We start from the raw sequence: 13,707 nt of genomic DNA on the forward strand, positions 1-13,707 counted from the left end.
CTCATGACAATTGGGTGTGCTTTTCTATTACACTACTACATCTACACGTAAATTATTTGCAGTGCAGAAATATCACTACTACTAATAACAGTGGTCCATCAGGTTACTGATGATGTACTACTATTTTTTTTGTTTGTTTTTTTTTTTTTTAAACACAACTGTACTTGAAATGGGGTTGTTTGCCAGATATGCGAGGAGAGATATCTAGTTAGAGAGGCAGGGAGAGAGATAGCTGGGGTCAGAGAGAGACAGGGACACAGAGAGTGAGAAAAAGAAAGAACTTACTTGCTGATTAGCAGTACATGAGAGTGTTTTGAGCATGGACTGGTCAGATGCTACTTCAATGGTTCCAAAACAAAGAACAATATAATAGTAATAATAATAATAATAATAATAATAACAACAACACTTTCTCAGACCCAAGGTCACTTTACACAGTATATACACACACATACACGTTTATACCCATAAACACAAACATCCATGAGAGTAAACGTACATGCACAAATTCCCATAGATATACATACAGACCAGAGAGAAGACCAGTATCAGAGGAAAGGAGAGAGTGAGACAGGAGGTAGGTATGGAGAAGTTCAGAAAGATAGACAGGAGCAAGACCGTGCAGTGGTTTATATGTTAAAACGAGAAGATTAAACTGAATACGGAAGGCAGTGCAAATAGTACAGAACCAAGGTTATGTTGGCAGATTTTTTTTAGTGCTATCCCAGGGAGAACAAGGCACGGAACACCCTGGACATGGTGCCAACCCATCACAGGGCACAACAGCATGCACATTCACACACTATCGACAATTTGGAAATTCCAAATCAGCCTAAAACACGTCTTTGGACTAGAGGAGGAAACCGGAGTACCTGGAGGAAACCCCTGAAGCATGGGGAGAAAATGCAAACTCCGTGCACACAGGGAGGAGGTGGGATTCGAACCCGCAACCCTGGAGGTGAGAAGCAAACGTGCTAACCACTAAAGAAAGGCCCCTAAAAATCTGAACAAAAGCAATAGAGTTCCAACACTTTGTTCTTTGACCCTTAATAATAATAATAAGAAAAAAAATCTAAACAAAAACCATAGGACAATATAACAAAGGATTTATGGAATTGTATTTGTATGCCTGCAGTTTTTATTTAAGTAGAGGTGTGGTCAGAAATTCCTATAAAGTGCCAGTATTAGATGCTTAAGAATTATGTGCAGATAGTATCAAGAGTGCAATAGTCGAGGCTTACCTTTGGGTAGAATAAATAAACTAAATTATATACAGTATGTGACAAGAGGAAGAAAAACACAGTTAATATTCATTTTCAGGCATGTGAGAATGAGTCAAGCTGTGTTCAGGAAGCACCACAATGTTAATTTCTGCCATTTTGAATTTTTTCACTTCTTCTCCTACAAATTTTGGCCAATCATCACCAAATTCGGAAGAGAACATCAGAAGACCACTTCAAACAAAGATTGTTTCTCAGACTTTGTATAGGATGGATGATTTTCCCATAACACACAAATACATTTTTGACAGGGAAGTCTCCAAACAGGATGTGAGGGCATCTCTCAGCATCAGTGCAACAGAGTTTGACCAAATTCTGAAGATGAGTAAATGACCTTGTCCTGAAGGACTCCAAGAAAGTTTGTCTAAATACCCTCTAGGGTCACTGTAATTCTAAAATCAACCTGCATTCATGAATCTTCTTTCTGTTGATTCTCATGTAAGGAATTTTTGATTTGCCAAACAGGAAGATAGCCATTTTGAAATGATTTTTCTCCTACTAATTTTGTCTAATCATCATGAGATCAATTAAAAAAAAGTACTTTCTTGGATTTTGTGACATTTTGTCCATAACCTGCAAATGAATTTGAAAGCAATGCATTTTTTTAAACAGGAAGTGAGGGCATGTCTCAGAAACACTTATATAAGTGTTTATTGTATATTGTAAACTTTTCACATATAAAAATATCAGCAATGGCGTTTTGTCTTTAAATTTAATATACATTGGATTCAGAAAGTATTCAGAACCCTTTTCTTGTTGCACACTTCATTCTGTTGTAGATTTTATTTTGAATGGATATAACTGCCATTTTTACCCATCAATCTACACTAAATCATCCATTATGATGAAGTAAAATACATGTTTTTAGAAATTTTTTTCAAATGAATTCAAAATCAAAAACTGAAATCTCTTATACACAAAAGTATTCAGCCCCTTGGCAACAATTACAGCTACAAGTGTTCTTGGATACGTCTCTACAAGCTTTGCACATCTGGATTTGGGCAATTTATCCATCCCATTTTTCATAGCAGAACATCTCAAGCTCCATCAGATTGGATGGCGAGCGTCTATGAGCTGCCATCTTCAGGTCTCTCCTCAGATGTTCAATTGGGTTTACGTCTGGGCCACTCCAGACATTCAGAGACTTGCTCCGAAGCCACTCTGATGTTGTTTCGGCTGTATGCTGCATTTAAAGGTGAACTGTTGCCCCAGTCTGAGTTTGCGTGCGCTCTGGAGGAGGTTTTCTTCAAGGATGTTCCTGTATTTGGCTGCCTTCATCTGTCCCACAATTGTTACCAGTCTCCCCGTCCCTGCCGCTGAGTAGCTCCCCATGGCATGATATTGCCACCACCATGTTTCACCATAGGGATGGTATTAGCCAGTTGATTTGCAGTGCCTGTTTTTCACCAGACAATGTTCTTGCTGTTCTGTTCAAATTATGTCTCATCAGACCAGAGGATCTTTTCCCACACGTTGCTAGAGGTCTTATGCGGTCATATGCCTTTTCCACAACAAAGCTGCCATCTTGCCACTTTGCCATGAAGGCCTGATTTATGGCGTGCTGCAAATATGGTTGTCCATCCAAAAAAGTTCTCCCACATATGCACAGGACCTTTGGAACTCTTTTAGACTGACTGTTGGGTTCTTTCTTACCTCCCTGACCAAGGTCCTTCTTTCCCAGATTCCAAATGTGGCCAGATAGCCAACACTAGGAAGGTTCAAGGTTGTTCCAAGCTTCTTCCATTTCAAAATCGAGGCCACTGTGGTCCTGCGGACACTCAAAAATGTACCTTTCCATACTATGTCCAATCAATTCACATTGCAACAGGTGGACTCCAGTTGAGCTCTGGACACATCTCAAGCTTTTGAAGGGTTTGTTGAATATTTTTGTGAATAAGAGACTACAGTTTTTGATTTCTGATGGGTAAAAATGCCAATTATATCCATTCAAGGTCAAATCCACAGAGTCTGCAATAAGTAAAGGGGTCTGAATACCTCCACATATTACTACTGCACATTTTTATCTTCAGCCAAATATAAAAATACATCAAATAGTACAATAATAAAAATAAATTAATAAATAGAGACCTCAATTGTCTTTAATAACAGTTATAAGCCAGCAGGACTTTAAACCTTTTCTTGAGAGGGGTTTATGCTTTAATCTTCCATACAAATCGTTAAATGAAGAGCATTTTAGTTCTGTAGACACAAAGAGGTAAATAAAAAATGATTTTGAAAAATCTGATAAAAAATATCTAGTAACTGTGTATAGTGAAAGCATGTGGGGGGGGGGGGGGGGTGCACTCTTTAAAAACATTACGTATTTACAATGCATGTAACACATGAAAGCAACCCAGAAAAATTCTGCAAAGAACAAATCTAAAATATAGGTATTATATTAAAATTATCCCTTAGTAAAAAAAGACATACAGGTCATTTTTAACAATGTACTTTTAGTTTGTAAATGCAAGCATTGTAAAACTTTCTCAATATTGTAAGTCTTTCTTTTTACCAAAGCTACTACTCCACAATATCAGTACAGATCAACCTGATATACACGATGCGCCGAAATTCAGACAAGCACAATAATTATTTTACAAAATGAGCAACTAATTCACTCAACCTCTACATACAAATTAGATAGAGATGTTTATGTGAGGACGTAGAACGAACCAGCCTTGGGGAAGCATTTACTGATTTCTCTTGAAAGAATGGCACACTGCTGTAATTTTCCTGATATCACAACAACTTTTCTAAAAATAAAAGCAACACTTTCCAACAGGCATCATTGGGAACACTGTTTCCAATAATAAATTTGTTCAAACAGAAAAGGAGTAAGAAAAGTGTGTTCTGATTTTCATTTATCATCAAGTCCTCAAACAATTTCCTTTAAATATAGTCATCATCCACAGGTTCTCCATGCATGTCACAGTAATGGATGAAAATAACAACCACCCGCTGGAACACACCTAGCTGCATCTGACGACGCTCTGAGATCTCCTCACCAATGGTCTCCATGCAGATATCGGCTGAAAGCTGTCCTTTGCGCCGTGGAGCATAGATAGTAGCTGATGGAGAAACAGGTGCAAAAATTCAAAAGCTTAAGCAAAAGATATTTGCCTTTCCATGAACTTAGTACAAAGCAGATATACATTTTACAAAATCATAGTGTCTACTTCAGACATCATTGTGCATTCATACAATGTAAAGCGCTTTGAGTGCCTAGAAAAGTGCTATATAAATCTAAGGAATTACTATTATTATTATTAATAATAATATTATTCAACACGTACTGAGCAATGTAGGTTTATTTACAAAAGCAAGCCTTCACAGCTGAAGGAACAGAAACCTTTTGGTGAAGAGAGGGGAAGGTGTTATTAATATGTTTCTAGATAAATGGTAAAAGCCTTATTGTTCTTAGAATCGCCATACAGATGGACAATCCATAATGACTAATCAGCAACACCAGATAGTAAGATGCGGGAAAAGAAATTCATATTTTTTTTTAAAGAGAGACCACCCTCATCAATCAACAATATAAAACAAAGACACCCATCCGTGAATTTGGCAATGGATTTCCATTCACCTGGATCTCTGATCAACTTCAGAGTCAGGTTTCAACTCTAATCCTGGCTGATCCTGTATCAATCGCAGTCAGTGTCTACCAGTGCAATACAAAGATGCATGAGAGCTTTGGATCTTCACAGTCTGATCTCCATGGTAGAATTGTGCTCATTGAGTCACTAGGCTGAATCCATGATCTCTGGGCAAAATAATTCAGTTGGAGCAGCTGGAGTTTTGGCACTATTGTCATAGAGTCATTAGAGTTTCTTGCTGATTTCCAGACAAGCACACATAACAGCTAGATGTTCAGCACAATCTCTGCTGAACTTTGCATCACTGAGTGATAGGACTATTAGTGGCGTTTGAACATTTTTGCTACAAATGAATTCTACATGCTATAAAAAGATTTGCTTACTTAGCAATCAGATTTCCTTCAGATATTCATTTCAGATATCATTGAGATTATTTTGCCCACTAGACTGTTGCCCCATTTCACAGAATTCATAATATTTTTAAAAAACATTTCATTTAGTAGTAATAATTTATCCAAATCTCCTATACTGCATAGTCCTTTATCATAGCCTTTGAATATGGTGTTTATAACAAAGTTGATTATGATTCAGTGCATTACACAAGCAGCCCAAAAAACTCTTGTGCTGTTGTCTGCTCATACAGCTGATGGATATAAGGAGATCAAATTAAAATATTTTCATTATGTCACAAAAATAAATTTAGCCTAAACAGAGGTTTAAAGCTCTATTTTTGTGGATGTTACAAAAAAAGAAATACACAGCGGAAATCATTCAAACCTGGAGACAAATAAACAGTTACTTTATAGCATATCAAATGACAATAGCAAGCGGTCAACTCTGTCCGTTTTTCCTCACCAGAGGTTGTGTTCCAGTCATAGGGGAATCACACATCTCCAACTCTTTACTCTTGCACAGGTTTTGTAGGACTCACTGAAGTATGCTAATACAGTCTGTGTGTGTTTTTAGAGAAGGAATATTATTGTGTGCCTCAATATTTAACCCCTGTAGCCATGCATACCTGTTAAGCATACTCCTGTGTGTGGTTTAAAGGCACAGAATAGCAAGACACAGCTAGAGTTGAAGACGTATTCGGTATTAGGGCTAGAGGTAATATAGTTATTTGCAGATGACAATGTTCTCTTGGCACTATCCAAAGTGGATATGCACTTGAATGCTTCACTTCTGAGTGTGAAAAGACTAGTATAAAACCAACAAATCCAGGTCAGAGGTCTCTCCAAAGAGTAGGATGTTCCAGCAGGTCAGTGACAGCAGTGCTACAGTCACTATACTGGTCAATGGTTGTGAAACCAGGCGCTCGCAGTTTAACAAAGCTCTCTCGGTCAATCTCTGTCCCTATCCTCACTTATACTCGTTAGCTATGGGCAGTGACAGGAAGAATAAGGTTGGGAGTAAAGTACTTTAAGTAAGTGTTTCTAATATAGGAGTATATTAGTCATAAATTGTGCAATAAAAATATTAACTTCTGCTTATGTGAACTCATTAGTTTGCACCATGAAAGGTAAATTAATATAATTACTAAATTTAACTTTGGATAATGAAATGTTCAAGACAATGATCTGAGCTCTGGTTCTGCAGATGAATAAATCTGATGAGTGCATTTGTTTTGAGTAAGGCTCTGTAGAGTACTCAGGAAGCAAGAACATACATACAGCAAGAGGATAAATCTTTCTAATGAGCATAAAGAAAAGAAAAATTATGGCTTTGGATCACAACATAACCTTATGAGTACTTAACAAAAAGTCATGAGGTGACCATATGATGCAGTATTTGCTACTGTCAGTGGCCATTCCTGCTGAGTCTGACTGAATGACAGGAAACCTTGATGCAGTGTTCATAGAACTACAGTTAAATATGAAACTAGCATTCTATTTCACCCCTGCTAAACGCCATGGTGGTGTCTAACAATGCCACAATGTCATAAGAATCCATGTCCCATTGGACTGACAGGAAAGGTGTTCCAATATGACTGCCACTCTCACTCTGCAGGGAGGGGTGATGTTAACCTTGTAGAGCCTTTAGAATGTGCATTTTGATACCCAGGTAGCAGTGGCACAGACTTCCTCTGAAGCAGCATGCCTCTAAATACTGCCCATGGGGAGGAGAGCCTCCTTGTAATGTGATACAGCAGGGAATGGGTGTCCAGGCTGTTTGTGGGCAAAGGTGATGCATCGAATGGCCCAGACATGGACAAGCTTTACATGAAGGAAGCTACCAAGGCTTTCCATCCATCAGTGAGATCAGCAGCGGCAACCAGGGCCACTTCGGTGGCAGGATTCTGTGAAGTGATTGCTGAATTCTGTGTAGTGTTGATAGAATCAGTGGTAGAGACTGAAATGCATAGACAGTAGACATTAAGGCCAGTCACGGGCCCGTGTGTCTTCAACTAACAGACTGTCCAGCATTGGCAGAGAGAACCTTCGTCAACAGAGTTGATTTGACTTTGCCAAACATCCCAGGGATATCACTTCTGAGTTTAGATGCCACTCTCAAAAGCATTATAGGTTGCATTGATTGAGTCCACTGCACCACTGAGCCTTCCAAGTAACTGGGGCTACACACATTTCCTCACCCACTTCTGTCAGTTCTGACTCCTTTTAGGAGAAAAGCTTTGTGCTTCCAGACAGCTAGAGCTCATGCCACTCTTTCTGATTTGAAGTTTAGTTGCAGGTTGATGATGATCTAAAATTTTGAGCGTGTATTCTAGGAGGCACCGTCACATCAGAATGTACTGAATTACACAGCAAAGAATTGCCAAAATCGATGCAAGTTCCATATTTCATTGAAGGAATAATAAAAACAAGATAGCATAGATATAAATTTGTTTTGAAACATGCTGAGGAAACCTTGCATGATTAATTATAAACCAAGTGTATTCTCACTGAAAGCATTTCAACTCATCTATATTCAGCAGTGTGAGAGAATTTTCTATCGAAGCACTTTACTATAAATCTACAGTTCTCTTAATCCCTGAATGACAATGGTTTAGTTTTTATTTTTATTTAATTAATTTATTTAAAACTATATTAATTTGACTAAACCCATAGAAGAAATGTCACAACATATCTAACCTTTTCCAGATACGCAACCAGTCACACCTCGCAGCCAACCAATCAGGATTTGCTGATGCATAATCCAAAGATACGCACAACACATAGTTACCTCCATGTGCGTAGATTTGGTTAGAACATTGAGGGGATTGAAGTGTGAATAGCATACTACGAATAGCAAACATACTTAATCTTCTAAGCTCTTGGCTCCAGGGTTACACAGAAGATACCCATGCTGCTTGGATAAGGTGTTGGAGGGAGAATTAGCTATATGGACTCTATGCTCTATGTCTTACTCTTACTAGTTAATGACTAGCAGGTTCTTTAGACTTGCCTCAAAATCAAGTGCTATTCACTACTTTTTAGATGGTAGGAGATATGAAAAATGAATTAATAATAATAATAAAAAAATCTTGTCAGAAAGAAGGCTAGTTGGAAGAACCTGGCCCCAACCCCAGTCTGCTGTTAGCAATTTGATTTAATTGAACTTTATTTGCATATGACAATTTTAATAACAGACACTGTCACAGAGCAGCTTTATAGAAATCCAGATTGAGATTTATATCTCTAATGAACAAGTTATCAATACTAAAGTGGCAATATCTTAAAAGAACCCAGACTCAAAAACAAACACATTCTTCTGGGTGACAAGTGTGGGTTTATAAATCATTACAAGCAGTACTACTAAAGCACACCATGCTTCACATAACCCCATCTGAGCATCAGGGTTGTGTTTTCTTTTTTTTCCAATGTGAAATTGGGCTCATTTGGAAACAACTAAATGTGTGTTAACTTCAAACTGCAAATAGTGAATCAAGATGTAGGTTTTTCATTAGTGAGAGGTAGATAGCAAAACCTTTATTGCATTGCTCATAATTAATTATATGCTGAAATACTTCATGATATTCCCACCACTAAATTAAATAAGCAAATGGCTTATGGTTGTAATTGAACAGTGACAGGGTTGTGATCGAAGCGTGATTGCATTTCATTGTGGCACAGATCCCACACACTGATGATAATTAAATAGAGGGAAAAAAAGAAGAGTTGATTACATTCACTGCTTAGACAACTTTAGAATTTAATTCTTTAAAAGCAATCCCCTGCTGACTGTTTTTCAATGAAGTGCTCAAGCGACGAGCATTGCACTGAAGATTTTGTTTTTCAGTGTGCTATGTTTTCTGCATGTCACAAATGAAAAGGAATATATTTTGTGTATTGCATTTCATGTTTTATTCACTCTTACTCACATTTATTGCTTTTAGATCTACCACAAAATCATACAGTGAAATGCAGTGCAGTGGCATGGACCTCAGAGAGCCCTGACCTCAACCCCACTTAACACCTTCAGGATGAATTAGAATGCTGACTGCCTTTGCGTATGGCATCAGTGCCCGACCTCAGTCATGCTCTTGTGGCTAAATGGGCAATTCCCCACAGCCACCCTTCGAAATCTAGTGGCAAGCCTTTCCAGAAGACTGGAGGTTATTATAACAACAAAGACAGGAATATATCTTGAATGAGATGTTCAAAAAGCACATATAGGTGTGATGCTCAGGTGTCCACAAACTTCTAGTGTTGGTTGTCTATTGCAGAAAGTGGGTGGAGCCGTTTCCCCTTACTCTCATCCCATACACCTAAGATAATCAGCATTCTAACCAGAGAAATATTTACTCACAGTGGCATGGTCACAGTGTACCAGTGTATGCCAGTGTACATAGTCTCAGACAGAGCACCCCAGTTCATTTCTTGACTGCTAAACACGATGGGGAGGAATACAAACACTCACTACTGCTGGCCATCCTCAAACTAACTCCACAGGGCGAGTCAACTGAACCACAAAAAACACAACCATTGCTCGCCGGACCTGCTTGATCCATCCCGATGCCCTTCTTCTGTTTAGAGTTCTCATCACCTGGGAATCACTCGCTTTTGCTAAGGATGGCCCCACAAGGACAACCTAAAGGTCATCAAGTGATTACTGTGGATGGTACCACGTGGAAGCAATAAAGATGGTTGTGGACGTTCTTCCTTGGAAAGCCTTAGGACTGCAATTGCTACGAACAGTTTTGCACTCAAGTCTCTGTTAATGAAGAGATAACTTCAAAAGGATAGACTTCAAGTTAAAACTATAATGAATTCAGAAATGACTCTGATTCTCACATTCATAAGTTGCTGCTTAGACAATTGCACTTTTCGACTATACAGTTATGTAAGGAAAATAATATAAAATATAAAATAATATTTATATATATAATATATACAATAATATTTATAATCGCACTATCCGGCGACATCGTTGTCTCTGGCTTGCTCATTAGGGATACATTTATATGCAAAACTTACATTTTTCTGGAAAGCTGCTTTGTGACAATGTCCATAAAAATAAAATTTAACTGAATTGAATTATAGAAAACTATGTGGGAGATAATCATTGTTCCTGGGAATAGTGGATACCAGAAATTATTTTTGCCATCAGTACAGCCTGGCATTAGAGTACTATAGTCGTGCTGAATTAGAACTGCTTTGGGGTGCAAACTCAATGGTCCAATGGACTGCCTCACTCAAAAACCAACTGATCAGTCAAACCACAACATAATCAAAATGCAAAAAAGACAGCATGCACAGACAATACCGTGCTGTTATAAAAACTGAATTAACACCTTCTGACCAATCAGTTTCAAGTACTCATGTACTGGTGCTATGGCATAAGATTCTATATTCTATCTAGCTGAGATACTTCTAAAACATATTTCCTTCCAGGAAAGTCTGTAGTTTTCAGTCTGTCGTCTAGTAGAAAATGTCACCATTGAAGAATTTTTCCTCAACAGCCTGCACATATGTTGAAGGAATGTCCTGCTTCTTTGGAAGCATCAGTGTTTAAAACAAGAAGGCCGCTGCCTTCATGCTGTCTCAAATCAGTTGTTTGATAAGACAGCACTTAAATATACCCATAAGAAAATGAATTGATACTGGTTTCAAAAGCTAGATAGATATTTTGATATTGTTAGCAAATTTCATGAGAATCATCCACCTGGTCAATCACAACACCACAGTGATCTTCACTTACTGCTTTCATCATCATCAAAGTCACAACGAGCATAACCGTTGGGTACTGCTACACGCAGAGAACGAAGCCATGGGAAATCAGAGATCATTGAGTAGGGTGCTCCATCTACTACACCTAAAGTAGAGAATGGATGAAATTGTTTAAGGGTGATGGATAACAACATAAAATAAATAAATAAATAAATAATAATAATAATAAAAAGGTCTAAATTCATAAATCTACTAGAAGGTATGAATAAGCTCAGGTCATACACAACTCCTTTTGGGAAAAATTAAATCTTGCAGGATTCCAAACCTGCTTCCTCTCACCATCTAAAGTATAGATGTCTCGGCCCCACGGGTAGTTAGGATATTTTTTTATGTCTGCTTCTGTTCTTTTTGCCTCTGGGAAGAATTCATTCTTGATTAGTTCCCTGTTGGATAAATAAAAAAGAGCTTGAGAGAGGAAATAATTGATACTTACTTGAAGTACTACTTGCATTTTATTTAAATGAAATGTTCACCTATAATCCTATTCTGTAAATTACCCAACTCTGATACGTAAAATGCAAATAGAGATTGTATCCAGTTTTTGTCGAGTTGTTGGAAGTGCGCTTAAAAGCACGGACCGAATAAACACAAGCCTGGAACTTGGCTAAAATTACACTTGCCTCCCATGTCTTCCTCCATAGCCTCACACACTGGGTTCTACACAGGGCGTAAATAACAATTGTGTGGTCCTAACCAACTTCCATAAACAAACAAATAACCCCAGGCGACAAACGAAAAAACCAACAGATTTCAATATGTAGTTATTTTTCCCCCAAAAGTAAACCAACATTCAGAAACCAGGTGGAAAAAAGTACTTTCCTTTCCTACTTCCACAATCATTAAGAGAGTAAATAGCAGTCAAGTGTAAATAGCCACTCATGAAATACACAAGATTAATTAATCGTCAAGAAGTGTGACAACCTCTATAAAAGCAGAACTTTTGGCAGTTTGGTCTTCTGGAGCACTTGTCTTCCTTCTTGGCATGATCTCGACATGATATCAGCCATGATCTCAGAGAAGCAATTGTTGCTCCTCATCACTCTGGGAAGGGTTATAAGGCCATCTCCAAACAATTAAGAATTCACCATTCTACAGTGAGAAGGATTGTTTACGAACGGAGAGCCTTCAAGACAGCTGCCAAACCTCCCAGGAGTGGGCTGCACAATCAGTCCAAGGTCAGACCATTTAATGCTCAGAGATATAAAGAGAAACCCAAGAGCTATATCAGGTGACCTACAGGCCTCTGTAAGCACATGAATTGCACATGAAAAAGACTGGTTAAGTATGGCTTTCATGGAAGGGTGGGTAGGAAAAGCTCTTTTTCTCTTGCATAAATTTGCATCTGACCAGCCACAAATTTCTGGAACAATATCCTTTGGACTGATCAAAGTGGAGATGTGTGGTCATCAAACATAGCGCCATGTTTGGTGAAAACCAAACAGTGTATCACCACAAACACCTCATTTCAACTATCAACCATGATGATGGAGCTTGGGTTTGGGCTTGTTTTGTAGCCACAGCACCTGGGAAACTTGCAGTCATTGAGAGAACTCCACTTGATACCTGACTATATTTCCTAATCCAGCAGCTAATGATCCCAAACACACCAGCAAGTTGACATATGAATGGCTAAAGAAGAAAAAATAAAGGCGTTGGAATGGTCAAGTCAAAGGCCAGACCACAACCCCATTGAGATGTGGAAGGATCTTAAGAAAGCTGTGCATAAACAAATGCCCTCAAAGATATATGAACTGAAGCAATGCTGTAAAGAAGACTTGTCCAAAATTTCTCCAGAATGATATGAGACTGACAAACTTCAAGTTATTGTTGGTAAAGGTGGTTCTACCAGTTACTAAATTATAGGGTGTACTTACTTTTTCCTCACCTGATTTCTGAATGTTGGTTTAATTTTTGGGTAAAATAATACTACAACATGTTGAAATGTAGTTTGTGGTTTTAGTTGGTGAGGACCACACAATTGTTATTTAGACCCTGATAAATAAAAACACAATTAAAGGAGGGTGTACTCTCTTTGTCCCATGACTGTAAAGGAAGAGCAACCAAATTTAATCACAATTGGACTTACATGGAAAAAAAGTTAGCTGAACTCAGCTCCACCCCTATGTATGACTGCGCCCCAAACTTTGCTTATGACCTCAGAATCTTGTATCCTGTATATCCTTTTCAAGTTGCAAATCCATGCAAACCCTCATGAGTTATAGCTGTTCATGTAAGTTAGGCTCTGCCCCATTAAGTGCTTGACCTGTGGCAGCCATATTGTTTGCAACCTTCAAAATATTTTAGACAACTTAAAGGGTCACACTCTTGCCAATAATTTATCACAGACTTTTCAATTTCCAATTTTCTAGCCCAGTGGCCAATTTGAATCCTTTACAAGTGGGTCTCAGACAGTTAAAATTTCAGCTTGATCATTTTGAGATATAATTTTATATATATATATATATATATATATATATATATATATATATATATATATATATATATATATATATAATATCTCAAAATATTGCATATGACCTCAGAATCTTGTCCTGTATAAACCTATGAAGTATCCTCCAAATCCATACAAGGAATCATGAGTTACAGATGTCTGACAGGCTCTGCCTCATTAGAATTGATTGACATGTGGCAGCCATACGGATT

At 38.0% G+C, this 13,707-nt stretch overlaps 1 protein-coding gene across 4 annotated transcripts in view; it reads right to left on the reverse strand.

Moving 5' to 3' along the window:
- Window positions 1-1,915: 1,915 nt before the first annotated feature.
- fbxo38 (F-box protein 38) overlaps window positions 1,916-13,707 on the reverse strand; it is an 80,800-nt gene continuing 69,008 nt past the window's right edge. For 2 of the 4 annotated variants that reach the window (XM_053630378.1, XM_053630376.1), the window contains 3 exons: window positions 11,323-11,426; window positions 11,015-11,128; window positions 1,916-4,348 (listed from right to left, as the gene is read on the reverse strand). In XM_053630378.1, the coding sequence (XP_053486353.1) occupies window positions 4,170-4,348; window positions 11,015-11,128; window positions 11,323-11,426 (397 nt within the window). In that variant the 3' untranslated portion in view covers window positions 1,916-4,169. Of the gene's footprint in view, window positions 4,349-11,014; window positions 11,129-11,322; window positions 11,427-13,707 lie in introns of those variants that run through there. The other 2 variants (XR_008386502.1, XM_053630379.1) reach the window with 2 other exon arrangements.

Source organism: Ictalurus furcatus, chromosome 8, assembly GCF_023375685.1.
Source record: "Ictalurus furcatus strain D&B chromosome 8, Billie_1.0, whole genome shotgun sequence".
Taxonomy (NCBI): Eukaryota; Metazoa; Chordata; class Actinopteri; order Siluriformes; family Ictaluridae; genus Ictalurus; species Ictalurus furcatus.